The sequence below is a fragment of the Sinocyclocheilus anshuiensis genome, unplaced genomic scaffold (genome assembly GCF_001515605.1).
Source record: "Sinocyclocheilus anshuiensis isolate Anshui unplaced genomic scaffold, SAMN03320099.WGS_v1.1 scaffold2184, whole genome shotgun sequence".
In the NCBI taxonomy this organism is placed as follows: Eukaryota; Metazoa; Chordata; class Actinopteri; order Cypriniformes; family Cyprinidae; genus Sinocyclocheilus; species Sinocyclocheilus anshuiensis.
The window spans coordinates 41,417-58,929 of NW_015547626.1; the positions used below are offsets into that span (position 1 = coordinate 41,417).

The 17,513-nt window shown below is 32.7% G+C and overlaps 1 protein-coding gene across 1 annotated transcript in view; it reads left to right on the top strand.

The window, feature by feature from the left end:
* The window catches only part of LOC107701787 (CLIP-associating protein 1-like), an 89,756-nt gene that overhangs the window by 9,381 nt on the left and 62,862 nt on the right, over positions 1–17,513 (top strand). The window contains exons 3-8 of the mRNA XM_016503897.1: positions 4,101–4,179; positions 4,518–4,621; positions 4,703–4,794; positions 6,333–6,408; positions 6,766–6,863; positions 7,870–7,934. Coding sequence (XP_016359383.1) covers positions 4,101–4,179; positions 4,518–4,621; positions 4,703–4,794; positions 6,333–6,408; positions 6,766–6,863; positions 7,870–7,934 — 514 coding nt within the window. The remainder of the gene's footprint in view (positions 1–4,100; positions 4,180–4,517; positions 4,622–4,702; positions 4,795–6,332; positions 6,409–6,765; positions 6,864–7,869; positions 7,935–17,513) is intronic.

A 17,513-nucleotide genomic window follows, 5' to 3' on the forward strand; every position in this document is an offset into this window, starting at 1 on the left:
CAGAGGATCCCCAAATCCAGGTGTGAAAAACTTGTTGCATCTTTCCCAAAAAGACTCATGGCTGTATTAGATCAAAAGGGTGCTTCTACTAAATACTGAGCAAAGGGTCTGAATACTTAGGACCATGTGATATTTCAGTTTTTCTTTTTTAATAAATCTGCAAAAATGTCAACGATTCTGTGTTTTTCTGTCAATATGGGGTGCTGTGTGTACATTAATGAGGAAAAAAAATTAACTTAAATGATTTTAGCAAATGGCTGCAATATAACAAAGAGTGAAAAATTTAAGGGGGTCTGAATACTTTCCGTACCCACTGTACACCTAGGATGCTTTGAGGGTGAGTAAAACACAGGCTAATTTAAATTTTTGGGTGAACTAACCCTTTAACGGCTCAGAAACAGCTGATTCGGCATCAGCCAATCAGAGCGTTGATCCGCAGCTGGCCTGGAAACCCAGTGTCTCCGGTGAGAGTAATCACCCCACTCTCCGTAACGAGTTCAGCTGGGAGGTCTTATTTTACCTCAAGCATGCTCAGAGTCACAGTGAGGCTGCTGCAGCCATGCAAGAGATATAATAAACATGCAAATGTTGTAATAAACCCATGTGACCTGTGATCTGCTGTATGTTGAGTGTAGAGAACATGCATCTGCTTCATGCAACCCTATATAGTACATACACTCATGCACAAACAGACCCACAGGTTTCATGAAACATTCTCAAATATGTAGCTATTAATGCACACATTACAGCTGAACAATATTTAATGCAAATCAGTGCCATAATTTCTACTATGTAATTGTGTAATATTGTAATTTTGTAATGTTGTAAGTTTTTTTTTCTCTTTGTGTGTGTGTGTGTGTGGGATGCCTCATACCGGCAGAAAATTCCTTGTATGTTATGCATACCTGGCCAATAAATGTTGTTGTAATGTGTTGCACGTTATAAAGTGTGCAGTCAAAATATTTAATTACTAATTTTTTATTTTTTATCTCTTCAAAAATTTTTACATTCTTAATATTAATCTTAATATTTACGATTTTAATATAAGAATCAAATTCAGACTGATTTGACTGATTATGACTGATTTGTTTTTTGTACAAATCTCAAAACAGTTTCATTGTTTTTATTAATTAATTTATTGTTTTTTTGTCTCTTCATTTTGACATTGATATCAGGAAAAAATTGTGACTATTTCTAAACTATTTCAAGAAAGGGTGTACATGTGTTTTCTTAAATATATTATATTATTATTACTTTTAAAATATTAGTTTATAATTTTGTTGAACATATAGCTGAGAGGACTGCCACATTCACAGAATTAAAATCACATTAATATTTTTAAAATCACTGTCATGGCAAAAAAAAAAAAAAAAAAACCAACCGGCGGCAATCGCGGAACTCCTCCCCGAACTTCCCGCTGCCCTGTATCTTGGTCTCTCATTGGCAAAATTATTGATTTATATTATTAATTAAAAATTTATTTCAAAATAAGAAATATAATCAGAATTTTTATTGCTTTAATTTGATTTATTTACAATTATTTATTTATTATTTATTAATTTAATGCTAATTTGCACACATTATAAAGTGTGCAGTCATAACATTCTGTGAGTGTGCAGTCATAACTTATTCTGTTTTTGTTATTAAATTTGTCTTTAATTTCTTTTGTTACTTTGTCTTTTCCTCATTTTGACATTTAAATCAGAAAAGATGCATTGCTATTATTATGCAATATATATATTTGTAATATTATTTTATTATTTTGTAAAAAATATAATTGAGGGGACTGTATGGGATCAGATTCCCGCCAAATGTATTGCAGTCACGGATAAAAAAAAGAACAAGCGTGAAACCAAAATTTAAAAACGCAAGTAAAATTATATTGCACAAAATTTAAAAATGAAAGCAAAGTTTTCAGAATAGCAAACAATGGTTAAATAATAAGTGTAAATCAAAAATGTAATAACGCATCTAAAAAAATAAGCATGAATCAAAACTTTAAACACATTTAAAATCATATTGCACAAAACTGAAATATTAATGCAAAATTATCCGAATTGCACACAAAATCATGTTTTCCTTGGTTATATATTTCTCTGTTTTTGTGCTCTCAGACATTTTCTGCACATATTTTTTATTTTTGTATGCTTATGCTGTTTTTCCCTTTGCTCTTTATTCCACATTCTGCGCTTCTTCTTCCAAATGTTGCGGTTAGAGTTTCATGTAAATCAGGGAGGGCTAAAACATCATCATTGGTCCACTAGTTCTAGATTGAGAGCTCCTCCTCTAGCCAATCAGTCGAAGAGGGGCACCTCATTACTGCCGATGCTCAGTGTTCTGTTTACTTGTACCGGTGAAAATGGACAACTGTCAGCTGGGAAACATCTTTCCATACAGGTGGTCAGCGCGAGCATCGCCATGCCATGTTGTTTAAGTAGATATTTAGATACGACAGAAGTACAAAGCCTTCTTTACAAAATAAATAGGCTAATAGTTTATCAACCAAATGTTACACCGCGTCTAACGATTCACTCATGGAAATGAGAGGTATGTGAGCCCAGCAGGAGGTTCAGTTTTTAGTTTCGTTTGAAATGAGTTAGGCTTAGCATTTAAAATAAATGTTGTTTGTAAAGAATGGCACTATAATTTATTGTATGACATACAGTTAAGCAAAACACGAGGAAGAGTGTTTTTCCTAATATCAGGACCATTGCAAATGTTTATTAAACTGAATCAGTATAACAAGAAGTATATTTTGAGTGAGTTTACTATTAATAGTAACTATTTTCTCATTTTATTCCATTTCGACAGAGTCCAAACAAAGCCACAGCAGAAGTGTCCTCTACAAGCAATACAGCAGCCTTTCATATTGAATGATTCACTTTATTCCTCACTGAATGAATCAGCCATTTGAATGAATGATTTAATGTCTTATTCTAAAGACAGTAACTTACCGCCACCTACTGGCTGTTTTACTTTCATATTGTTGTTATGTATAACTTTATGTATTTGAAACATTAATATGATAGTGTTAGGCAATTATATATGTAGATATGCAAATAAACACAACAAATGTGTTTAAAGTTTTGATTCGTGCTTACTATTTTTTTTTAAATGCGTTATTAAATTTTTGATTTACACTTATTATTTTTTGATCCGTGACCATTGTTTGCTATTCTGAAAACTTTGCTTTCATTTTTAAATTTTGTGCAATATAATTTTACTTTTTGTGTTTTAAAATTTTGGTTTCACGCTTGTTCTTTTTTTATCCGTGACTGCAATACATTTGGTGGGAATCTGATCCCATAGGACTGCTGCAGCCACTGTAATAAAATCACATTACCATTAATTATTCTTAAAATCACTGCATCTTGGCAAAAGTGCCATCCACATTTTAAAAACCATATTTTCATTAATTTCCTTAATTTAAAAATAAATTTAAAAACGAAAAATTCAACCCGTTTATTACTTCAATTTTAATTCGTTTTACCATCTATATTTCTTGCTTTGTATACAAAAAACGCAATTGTTGTCCTCAATCTCTAATACATTGCATTATAACTGGTTAATTTTAGTCCCATAAATTTATCCATAGCCTAATCACAACAGTTCAGGTGATGTTAATTGTGTTAGCTAGATATTAGCAGAGTCATTATTAGTCTTCATTCATTGAACAGCCAATATTATTCTTGGCCAAAGATGGTTATCTTCCAAATACTGTTGGCCCAAAGCTTTCCTACAGCCCTGCTGCTCTTCATGACGACGGTGACTGTGAAGAACCACAAACACTGCTGTTCAGCTCAAACACTGTGCTCGTCTGACTCAACTCCTTTCACTTTCACAGAATCTCCCACCATTTACTACAAACTCACCCTATTCTTGTGGATATTTGGCATTGAAACACTGTTTAGAGGACATTACCCATAATCCTTTGCTGCTTTGATTTGCATACACAGTCTGACTTACAGAAAAGAGGTTTCCAACGCAGTTTTGACTTTTAAATGTTAGTGAATGTCATTTGTAATGTAAGTTATTGCTATTATTATTGAAAGATCCTACTTTTTTGTATTATTTTGATGAATATGTTTGGTCTTTTTAAGGTGGCGCTGCTGGGTATGGACATAGTATCTGCTTTAGTGACCAGACTACAGGAACGCTTCAAAACACAAATAGGAACAGGTGAAAATGTTTCTATAATAATAATAATAATAAATGATTATTGTTATTATTTTTATGGTTGAATATTTATTTTATTTATATATTATTAATAATTATATTAATATAATACAATAATATATATATATATTAATATATAGATTCATATTTATTTTATAATATTACTTTTTTTTTATATTACAATGATTAAAATGTACTCTTTAAAATTTAACACTTTTTAAGTAAATATTGTAAAGTTTTATGTATTTGATCACTTATTTTAAACAATTTTTTGTGACAATACAGATGCTAATAATTTCATCTAATCATCATAATATGTGTTATTTTTGTTTTTCTCTCAGTTCTGCCCAGTTTAATTGATCGTTTAGGCGATTCTAAGGACCAGGTTCGAGATCAAGCGCAGTCACTTCTATTAAAAATCATGGACCAAGCGGCCAATCCGCAGGTGAGACCCTCACAGCGGACTGCTTTAGAGTAATATGACATCAATTGTGGCTAAAACTTATGAAAGTATTATTGTTTGCAGTATGTTTGGGACCGAATGCTGGCCGGATTCAGACATAAAAACAACCGGACCAGAGAAGCTGTTTGCTTTTGCCTTATTGCCACTCTTAATGTGTATGTACCTGTGTTCTTTTAATATCATTCAGGGTTTTTATTAATGATCGACCGATATTGATATTTTATAACCGATACCGATACCAATTATTTGCATGTTTATGTGCCCGATAACCGATATGCAGAACCGATATTTAATGTTAATTCACTGAATAATATTCTCTGGAATATTGAAATATAACAAACAAAACATCGTATTTTATTGCATTTCTCAACTGGCATGTTATATCAGAATTACTAATAATGTTTTTGTCGTTCTAGATTATGAAATGCCTGCTGACAGCGCAGTTTATCTATGCATTTACACAGAACTATACTCAAACTGCGATCGCTCTTGGAGATAATAAATCATTCATTTCCATAGAGTTGTATCTATTTAGATGTTTATTAGTGAAATAATGGTTATATAGTTAATGTTAATACAATTTAGGGTGTTTTAAACAAGTGAATCTTGTTAAAAGTTACATGCGGTGGCCGTGCTGGAGCATTTCCTGAGCATCAACCCGGTGAGTGAACAGCAATATGAAAGCGGCTTCGAGAGACTAATGATGAGCATAGACAACAGACAGAGAATTAAATTGAGCGCTTTTATTTCCAACATGCGCTCATTCATGGCTGTATTATTTAATTATTTCCAACATGCGCTCATTCATGGCTGCATATTATTTAATTCACGCAAAGTTACGTCTTTATCGGGACAGGACTTGACGGATTATGTTACGTGACTCCGTGAGTTCGTCTCTATTTCTTCGAGCCAAGCTGCATAAACTGCATATCAGCATCATTTATGTAATGCATCATTTATGTAATGCATCTAATTTGTGCATTAATGGCTGGTATGTTAAATAAAGTTTACTAACTACAGTAAATCAAGTACCTGTGCACGCCGTTGTTGTTGCCTTGTTTCCCCTCAGACGCACTGCAATGTTGATCCTGCGCACAATTCTCAAAATATCCACAAGATGGCGGTGTTTATCGGTGAATCCGATGTTACAAAACCGATATCCGATTATTGTAAAATGCTTACATATCGGGAACAATACCGGTAAATCGATATATCGGTCGATCTCTAGTTTTTATTAATATTTTGAATAATTTTTTATTGTGATATTTTGTTTTTTCTTCTTCTTCTTTTTCTTCTTCTTCTTCTTTTAAAATAATTCTAGGTGTTTTAGTGATTTTTTTATGTGCTTTTTTCATTTTTAGTTAAAAAAAAAAAGTTTTTATACATTTTTATTCTTCTTCTTCTTTTAAAATAATTCTAGATGTTTTAGTGATTTTTTATGTGCTTTTTTCATTTTTAGTTAAAAAAAAAAAGTTTTTATACATTTTTATTTCAGTTTTTGTTTATTATTTTAGTACGTCAAGTTAAACTAAATTAAAATAAGTTGCATTGGCAACTATTTGAAATAAAAATGAATGAAATCAGTATTTTATTTCAGGTAACATACAGCACATTTATTGTATGGTTTTAGTTTCAGTATTAACTCACCAATTGTAGTTTTATTCAAAATTGTATTTGTTCTCATGTTCTGCAGATCCGGAGCTCACGGTTTAACCCTTAGCAAGATAGTTCCTCATATTTGTCATCTGTTAGGAGACCCAGCGAGTCAGGTGAGAGGGTTTTGTTCTGCTCTTCCTCAGATCACTGGGTTTGTAGCGTCCCCTGCTGGTCATCACAGGAACTGCTGCTGACATCCACAGCACTGTGGCTATACCATGGTATAGTGATGGAAATACCATGCTATTGTGATTATATAACATGTTATTGAATGTTTACTGTATTCAATCATATTAACATGCCACTATATAGATATATGGAGTACCACAATGCAATGCAGGTTGCGATTGTTTAGTATAATATTTTGTGTAGTTTCACATAATCTATGCTGTGCATCAAGCAGCGCTTCTGAACAGTTTTTGAGCGTACTGTTAAAAGCATCTGATGAATGACTGGATGTTTCTGGTCAGGTTCGTGACGGTGCAATGAACTGTCTGGTGGAGATTTACAGACACGTCGGGGAGAGAGTGAGGGTGGATCTGGGGAAGAAGGGGCTGCCGCAGTCACGGTAATAAATCCACATCAATAACAGTTATTATTATTAAAATCACGTCCTCATAGCAACAGTGTCAACCACATTTTACAAAACAGATTTTTATGTAATTTATTACAAATGCATTTTAATTTTTGTTTTGTTTTAATTTATTGTTATACTTTATTTTTAACTAAATTTAATTTAATAAGTGTTATAAAAAAATGGTTTTACTTATTTATTGTGCCAATATTGTGTGATTTTTATTCTTCATCTTTTTTTTGTTACTGTGCCATCTACATTTTACAAAACATTTTTATGTAATGTATTGAAAATGTATTAAAAATTTTATTTTTATCATTTTAATTTGAATGGGAATTTAATATATATATATTTTTATTTTTATGCATTTTTAATGTAATTATTTTTTGAAAGTTATTTAAAAAATGTTTTTTTTTTTTTTATACATTTGCATAAACTACGTCATAGTTTTGATGTCGTATGCTTTTTTATACTTTATCATTTCTTTTTATTTTTTCCGCTACAGTGCCATCCATATTTGACAAAACATTATGTAATCTTTTGAAAATGTATTAAAATTTGAGAAACATTTTTTTGTTTTAATTTGAACGACAATTTAATTTTAACTTTTCAAAACTATAACACCATTTTTAATTTAATGATTATGAGTTATTCTAAAAATAAAAACTGTAATTAATTTATATTTTCTTAATTGTCTTTGGTTTTATTTATTTACAGTGCACAAACCATTCATAGTTTTGATATTGTATACTTTTTATAAAATGTTTACTTTTTATTTTTTGTTTAATTAATCAATCAATTTATTTATTTATTTTTTGTGCTGTTTATAAATCCCTTTATGATTTATTTAGTAAAAAGGCTTATAAAAGAACACTTTATTGTTTGCTGTGTTGCAAATTTGACAGATAAAGTACTGACAGTCTTAGTGTGTATTTGTGTTTGATTTCTGCTCTTTTCTGATGAGCTCTAATGAAGTCTTTCTTCGGTCTGTTTTGTTCAGATTGAATGTGATTTTCAGCAGGTTTGATGAAGTCCAGCGGTCTGGGAACATGATCCTGTCCTCAGGTGAGTCAGTCTTGTTATAACTGATGTCACACATGATAATCTGTGTGATGTAATAAGACACTGTTGGCTGTAAATCACTTTCTATCACTGTGAAAGCGTATGAAAGCAGTATCAGGTGCTGTATGACGTTACTGGCACATAAACGGTGTTTTTTTCTGTGTGTGTGTGAAATGCTCGCCGCTGAGATTGTCCCCATTGTTAGGCCATTGTTTCCTCGCTGCCCCAGTTTCAGTGTGTGTGTGTGTGTGTGTGTGTGTGTGTGCGCGTGTGTGTCAGTAGAGAGGGAGTCACTGCAGACGAGAGCAGCGCTGTGTGTGTGTGTGTGTGTGTGTGTGTGTGTGTGTTCAGTCACAAGACTAGAGAAACACACAGCAGAGCTTCATTACTGCAGATCAAGCCTCCGTCATGACAGCAGGGGACGGTAAGATCATGTGAACGTTACTGCTCTGGATGTGTTTCAATAGAGCGCTGCAGGTGCATTGAAGACGTTTGTTGCATGTAATGCATGTGAGGATCAAGCGTTCAGGGTTTGGTCTTATAGTCACTCTCATTTCTGCATCTTCTGAATGTCTCGAGCTCATCTCGTATCTCTTTTTTCTTCCGTTTACAGGCTGCAAATGACTTGAAATCAGCATCATTAGCATATTAATGCTGTTTTAATGGCTTGTTATGTGGCGTTCGGTTCCTGTGAGTTTTTGAGCCGCGTCTCAGGTGTCTGAAGTGCTCTGAAGTATTCATGATCATCGACTTAATATTTGATACTCTGCGACTCAGTTCAGGATCTTTTTAATATCTGGAGGTTCTTCTAGAGCAAAATATTCCTGTTATCACCTTGTTTTTACCTGGAATTTACATCTCGAATGTGTTCACTAGTGATCGGGTTTCTGTCTTTGAGGAGACGCTCTCTGATTTTGTGACTAACATTTATATAAAGTGCAAAATAAAATGCACTGGAAAAGGTTTGCACAAATTACACAAAATGTAAGTTGCATAAAAACATAGACTGATCTAATTTAATAGAGAAGATTTAAACTGATAATCCCTTGACTAACTGTGAGTTGTCTGAGTAGTTTATTCTTAACATAGTGCTGTTTTGATCCCAGATTACAAAACATTCTTGTAATCAAGTTAATGCAAATTTACATTCCACTTGAGATATTTAAATTTAAAGTAGAAACTAAATAAGATGTTAAAGACCAATTTTTCTGAAAATTCTAAAACTAAAACTGAAAATCATAACAAGCGAACTTTGGAAACCATGGTTTTACTCAAAAAAAAGAAGAAAAAAAAGAAACATGGTTACTATAGTTTAACCATGGTATTTGCAATAAAACTGTGGTTATACAAAAAAACATGGTTACTACACTTTTACTATAGTAAAACCACGGTTAATTTTTTTTAAGGAATTTGTATTTGTGTATACTTTCTTTTTTCTTTGTTTTGTTTTTAAAATTGTACTACCTTAATGGTTTGATGTTTTCTACTGTTTAATAATAATAATAAAAAAAAATAAAATAAAAAAAAACAATTCGCTAAATCAAATGATTCGCGAAGTGCCGATCTGAATCAAAAGATTCACGGACCCTCTCCAAATTTCCGATCTTAAACAAATGATTCATGAACCTGCTCCAAAGTTCCGATCTAAATCAAATGATTCGCGAACCCGCACCGAAGTCCCAGCCTAAATCAAATGATTTGCAATATGCAAAGTTCCGATCTGAATCTAATGATTCGCGATACGCCATCTGATTGGAGCGTAAGTGACTTTTCTTTTTATTTTAAAGATGCTTTCTTTGGATTATTTGAATACTTAAAAGAGAATATAGGGAAATATTAGCTACATCATTAATTTTTGTGTTTGCTGTTGGCTACATTTCACATTCACAAAAAAAGTTTTACTGGCTCTAAACCTCTCTTTTCTTTATTCAAAGTGGACTTAGACAAGTATATGGAAACTATCCAAAGTTCTGTTAATTTGAAAGCATTGAAAACTGTTTCTTATATTTGTCCTTTGTGTCTTGAGATGTAGCCTAATAGTAGCCTATTAGGGCAGCTATGTTTTTATCCTGGCAACAAGTCTGTTTATTTTAGCAAACCCCAGGCTGCTGACTTCAACATTCTGCTCGCCTCATTTGATCTTAAGCGAGTGTCTACTATGGCTACTCACAAATCAGGTAACCAACTGGACCTCATCTACACACGCTATTGGGACACTTGAGCGAGTTGTGTTCAACCAACTCTCCATGTTTCTTGCACAGAACAACCTCCTGGACAGCAACCAATCTGGCTTCAAAAGCGGCCACTCAACTGAGACTGCCCTGCGCTCGGTTACTGAAGCCCTGAGACTGGCAAGACCAGCTTCCAATTCCTCAGTACTCATCTTGCTGGATCTGTCTGCTGCTTTTGACACAGTTAACCACCAGATTCTCCTGTCCACCCTCAGAAAAATGGGCATCTCAGGAACCGCACTCCTGTGGTTCAAGTCCTACCGCTCAGGTAGGTCCTTCGGGGTGTCTTGGAGGGGTGAGGTTTCTAAGTCACAACTTCTTGCTACTGGGGTTCCTCAAGGCTCAGTGCTTGGACCTCTTCTCTCTCAACCTTACTAAGACAGAACTGCTTGTGGTTCCAGCAAACCCATCGTTTCATCACAGCTGCTCTATACAGCTGGGTTCATCAACCATAACTCCTTCCAGGACAGCCAGAAACCTAGGAGTTGTGATTGATGATCAGTTAAGCTTCACTGACCACATTGCTACAATGGCCCAGTCCTGCAGATTTGCCTTATACAACATTAGTAAGATTAGACCCTTCCTGTCAGAGCAAGCCACACAACTCCTTGTCCAAGCTCTTGTTCTCTCCAGACTGGACTATTGTAATGCTCTCTTGGCGGGCTTTTCCGCATGCACTATCAAGCCTCTGCAACTGATCCAGAATTCAGCAGCGAGAGTGGTCTTCAATGAGAAATAAAAAACTAAATTAATTAATTAAAAAAAACCTAGCTACGTGTATTGTGCTAGACTAACTGAGACTTGTCATGGCACTTGTATACTGTTGTTCTCTCGTTGGTCTGATTGCTTCTAATGTTCTCATTTGTAAGTCGCTTTGGATAAAGGCGTCTGCTAAATGATTAAATGTAAATGTATTTTTTGTCTTTCTTTTATTTTGCCATTTTGTTTATAAGTATATTGTCTTAATTGTTTGATTTATGTACTGATGTGTAATAAAAAAAGTCATCTGATTGGAGCGATTCGAAACAGTGAATCATTTTGTGATTCAATGGTTTAACTGATTCAGAGTTTCGAAAAGCTCCGTTTCACCCACCACTACATGCTTTTTAAAATGATTACAAATGATGTCGAAATTCCAAAATGAATTGCTCGTTTGATCTGGTTTTTGCCAGTGAATCGCTTGAACTGGATGATCGAACACATTTGAGTTTGAATCATTTGGAGCGGTTCCAGATATATTTGAAATAGTTTGAGCTACAGTTCAATAGAAATCATTTGAAAGCATCCAGTCTCAAATACCATTGAAGTAAATGTTCAGTTAGACTTGAATAGGTTTTTAATCAAGTTTAGTTTTTGAATTTTTAGAAAAAATGGGTATTAAATATCTTCCATTTTAAATGGTAAAAACTCAAGTATAGTTTTTGCCATCAAAAAAGCTGGCATGGCATTAAAACAAACAAACAAACAAACAAACAATACTAGGACAGTGTTCATCTGTTTTTATCATCCATCAGAGTTTCACAAGTTTAATACTATCACTAAAATAAGCACTAGTGATGCTTGACTTTACAACCATAAAAAATCGGTTAATAATAGTCTATAAAGTGTTTCAAGGTGTTTCAGTAACTGTAATGAATAGAAAATGAGCCACTTTTTTTTCTGAGGTTTGTGATTTCCGAGACTGAATGTTGCTTTTGTGCTGCGTTTCTCAGCTGCCAATTAACATGCTGTGATGAACAGAAGTCTGTACATGTGAATCACAGAGAGAGAGGCCTGTGCAGTTTAAGACGGTCTTAACACCGTTTTAATGAAAGCGTGTGCTCGATAGAGAAACGCTGAAGGGATTTCGCTGTGTTTACAGCATCTTGTGTGTGTTTTGTAAGAGTGAAAGTGTGTGTGGGACGTTTTGAGATCAGCCCACACACACACACCGCAGCAAAAAATAAGCAGCTTTGGATTGGACGCACAGCTCAAATAGGACATTTTTTCACCTTCGCTCGGTCCAGCTACTCGTCACTTCATACGCAACACTTTAAGTAGGTTAGAGAGCGATTTGGAGGAAAAATGAGCACCATTGCTCAGCTATTGTGTGTTTTTGCCTTGAAGGAGGGAGAAGGATCATGTTGTTTGATGCATTAATGCACACGCAGATACGGAGCAAAACCTATCATCATTCACCCTAAAATCAAATGAAATTATATTTTGCATGAATAAAATGAAGCCTAGGACCATTTACATTTTTCCATTATGACTTTATTTTCAGGACAATTAAGTAGATTTAAATTAAATTATTTCTAATGTAAAGAGAAAAATGCATTTTTATTTATAGATTGTGCAGTATTTATTGGTTAGGATGGGTTCTTGTTGAATGCTGAAATAAAATAAAATACAAAATCAAATATATTCTCATTTTCGTTTAATTTAAGTTACTACATTTTAAGTTTAGTACAGTATATAGACATATTAAAAAAGTGACAAAAACACAACAAAAATGCTAAAACTTGAACTAAAATTAAAATGAAAACAGAAAATATAAAAAAATTAAATCTAATTGAAAATATTAACAAAAACTATAATAATATATTAGTAATACTAAAATAGCACTGAGTCAGAAATATATCCATCAAATTGATTAATTTGTTGCATAATGGACTTTAAAAAAATGTTTTTAGGGTGAAGTTTGAGATAATATTGTGTAAAAAAAATATATATACATTTTTGTCTCATTAGCTGGTATAAATGTATTATATGTGAATTTTGGCATGATATCAGCCGTTCTGGTGTAATAAACTGCAATGGTTATGAAGAATTAGTCAGAGATGGAAGAAATTAATTGTTAATAACGATTTACAAAAAAGCAGCTTCACAGTAATGAACATTAAAAATAACAGTATTAATTGCAGTATGTTAAATTAATCAATTATAAAACAAATTTGATTAAAGTAGCTCTAAAAAATACAGTAGTGTAATTATTCATTATCAAATCAGTTCAATAGTATTATTTGCATTTTAAACCCCAGTAATTATTAGTAACATTATATTTACTTCTTAAAATTTTTTAAGCGGATATGGCATTATTGTGCCGTATGAAACTTGGTTTTATAAAGTTTTCCTTTCATCAATAGTGCCATATGAAACGTTCCGTTGCATTCATATACTTCACCAGAAAGTGACATATTTCTAAAATACAAACATGTTCTGTAACACAAGCTACCAGCTCATTATTGAATTGGATATACTTTATTGTCCCATTTTTTGAGACATTTGTCTTGGACTTCACATGACACGGCCAGTTATCAACATTGAACTCACATAACACATACAGGATCACATAATTCAACTTACAGTAAAAATTAAAATATAAATATTACAACCTACTGCATGCCTAGACTTAAAAATCCAAATTTTGTAATTCTCTATTTAATAATTTAACTAAAATTAGCACAAAAGATGTTCCGTAACACAAAGTACCTGCTCATTAGTTTTAGTGTTCTGCCACCTGCTGGTGAAATGTGAGAAGTTTTTTTGAATAATCTGATATTTATCACAATATTCTTAAAATATTAAATGATTAAAATATTGTAAAATTATCCATTTTTTTATTTTGCATTTTGACTTATAACCAGAGCTCTGATTATTTGCTTTGATTATTTGTTATACTCTATTTTAATATGTTTTAAACCAGTAAGGATTATAAATAGTGACGTGTTTCATCTCATACAAAGTGGTTCATATGTGTTATGAATTTGAACTCAAAAACTAATTAAATATGGCTGATATGTAGATTTGATTGCACACACACACACACACACACACACACACACTCACACACACATGTTGTGTTTCCATGTTGTGTGGGGACATTCCATAGGCGTAATGGTTTCTATACTGTACAAACTGTATGTGCTATTGTCCTACACCAACCCTACCCCTAAACCTACCCCTTACAGGAAACTTTGTGCATTTTTACTTTCTCAAAAAAACTCATTCTGTATGATTTATAAGCTTGTTTCCTCATGGGGACCTCAAAAATGTCCTTTTTGGTCCCCATAACGTGATAAATACCATGTACACACACACACACACACACAGAAACATGTCTGTCAGTGTAATACAGGACTGTTCTGACTTTTTCTGCAGCATTATTGTGTGTTTTTTTGCTGTATTATCCGCTGGTTAACCTGGTTTACTTGTGTCAGTCAGTGTGTGACGGTGTGTTTGTCAGCGATGATGATGAGTGTGTGATTTCAGCCAGAGTCATGAGCGGATGCAATCAGCTGTTTGGATGACTCTGTGTGTGTGTGTGTGTGTGTGTGTGTGTGTGTTTGTGTGTGTGTTTGGAAGAGAACTGATCTGATGAATAATCCAGGACTGATGTCATCAATAATATTTAATGTCTCCCTTTTTTGTTCATTATTTGATCAGACTGTAAATGTTTTTAGATATTTAGATGTTTAAACTATTGCTGCTTATAGTAATAATTATATATTTTTAAAAATAAATTAGAATACATTTTTTATAATTCCATTTTTTTTAAGATTAAAAAAAAATATGAATTATTTATTAGTATAATTAGACTGCCTCCTTCTTTTTGACCTGCATTCTCTCTCAGACCTCGCCCTCTAGAGACAGCTCAGCCAATCCCAACATGTAGGCTTCAGGGATAATCATATTTGATGTTTATTTTTTTTATTTAAATATTGTATTTTTTGTATTTTAAGAAGTTTTACTCAAAATTGGTTCTTTTTTTATTAGCTTTTTAATTAACTTTTTGTTAACTTTTTTGTAATTTTATTTTTTTAATTATTATTATTGTTATTTATATATCTTTTTTTATTACAATATATGTTTAGATATATTTTTCTATTAAAATAGACACATTAATATGCATTATTATTATTATTATTTATTTATTTGTTTGTTTGTTTATTATTACTATAAGCAGACTGCCTCCATCCTTTTGACTCGCCTTCTCTGTTATTCTATTTTATGCTTTTTTATTTTTACATATTTGAATTCTGTCTTTCTTTCTTATTTTCATTGTACACTAAATGTGACCAAAAATATTATTATAAAAAAATATTTTATTAGCATTATTCATAGTTATACTTTTTATATGAAATTGTATTTTTATTTATCTTTTAATGTTAACATTTTAATAACTGTTTTAAAATAGTTGTATTTATTTAATTAAATTATTTAATTAATTTAAATTTTTACATCGCCGATGGATCGCCTCTCACTGAATTAAACATGCAATTAAGCGAGATCATGTGACAACAGTGCATACATACTGCATACTGTTTCACATACAGTCTAAAAAAACAGTATGCAGTGTGCATGTAGTGAGCAGTTTGCTAGTATTCCATTCTGAACACAGCCCGTGTGCAAGGCTCCTCCCCCTGCCTTCCTCCACCCAGTGATGTGGGCGGAGCTTCATCAGTAATAGCTCATCCCAGCATCACACACACACACACACACACACACACACACACACACAGGGAGGGGTCGCGTGCCACTGGAGGCTGTGTCAGAATGAGGCAGTGTGGGAAAGTGTGACGATATGTTGAGGAAGCTGGTGTGCCGGAGGATCTGCACCTGTAAGCGTCTCACTGTCTGAGCACTGCATGAGTGGAGGGACGAGACAGACAGACAGACAGACACACAGCTGTAGCTCTCTGTGATAGCGACTCGCATCTGTCTGTCTGTCTCTCTGCCTCTGTCTTTCTGAAATCTGATCGCTGTGATTAAATGCTGCATGCAGACCGCATGTGTGTGTGTTTGTGTGTGTGTGTTTTGCATTTATGTCCTCAAAACCTGCATTATGGAACCTTTCAATTGAAAATGCTTAATAGACATAAATAATGTATTCATTAAGATATACAAATGCCTTGTGAGGGTTAGAGGACAGAAAGTGTCATTTTCTCAGTGTAAAAACAAGAACAAAAGTGTGTTTGTAGACAGAAAAGTGCATTATTAACTATTATTACAATTAGACTGCCTCCATCCTTTTGACTTGCCTTCTGTATATTTATTTTTATGCTTTTTTATTTTTAAATAAGATATTTTAATTCTGTCTTTTTTTGTTTTAATTTTTCATCAAATTGGACCAAAAACTATTTACATTTTTTATTTTATATTAAAATCATATTTTATGTATGTTTTATATTAATATTTCAATAATAGTTTGTTAATTATTTTATTTAATTAAATTATTTACTTCATTTATGGGCACCAAATGTCCTTGTAACCTGCATTATAAAATGTTCAATTGAAAATACTTAATAGACATGTAAAATAACATATTAATTAAAATATACAAAATATAAGAACAAATGTATGTTTGCAGTTGTCTCCAGAAATAGCATTATTATTATTATTATTAGTCTGCCTCCATCCTTTTGCCTTTTGTATTTTTATTTTTATGCTTTTTAAACATTTTAAATAAGATATTTTAATTTAGTCTTTTTTCTTCTTATTTTTCATTTTACACAAAATTGGACCACAAAAATAATTTTTTATTAAAAAAGAAATATTATTTTTTTTTTTTATTAGTATTCATTATATATTTTTATTTTCATATTTAAATTATATGTTATGTTATATATTTATATTAAAATTTGTATAATAAGTATATTTTCTAAATGATTTTATTTATTTTATTAAATTAATTAAATTATTTAATTCATTTATGGTCACCAAATATCCTCATAATCTGCCTTGTGGAAACTTTCAGTGGAAAATGCTTAATAAACCTGTAAATAACGTATTAATTAAAATATGCAAATTGTTTGTGAGGGTTAGAGGACAGAAAATGTAATTTTCTCCATGTAAAAACAAGAATATGTGTACAAATGTGTGTTTGCAGACAGAATTGTTCTCAGAAATTGCTTGAAACATTTTGGGGGTGTATCATAAATCATAAATTAAGTAAATTATGTTTTAAGTTCTCTTTTTGGGGTAAGAGAAGGTTTTGAGTCTGTTTTTTATGTAAAAATAATAGATGTTTGTGGTTTAGATGTCTGGATGAATGTGTGCTTGTTTCCCTGGAGGTTTCTGGAGTAGTTCAGAGCATGTTAGAGGGCCATTCGCAGTGAAGTATTGTGGGAGAGAGGTGTTGACACTAATGCATGATGAATAAGGTCGGGAGTGTGTGTGTGTGTGTGTGTGTGTGTGTGTGTGTGTGAGTTATTGAGGGTGACAGCGGGTCTGTGTATTAGGGTTCATGCATCAGCCCTGCAGCCTGTTTTAGCCTCTCTAATCTGGATTTACCATCAGCAGTGTGTCAGCAGCACACACACACACACACACACACACACACACACACACACACAAGCTGCACCAGCACCGC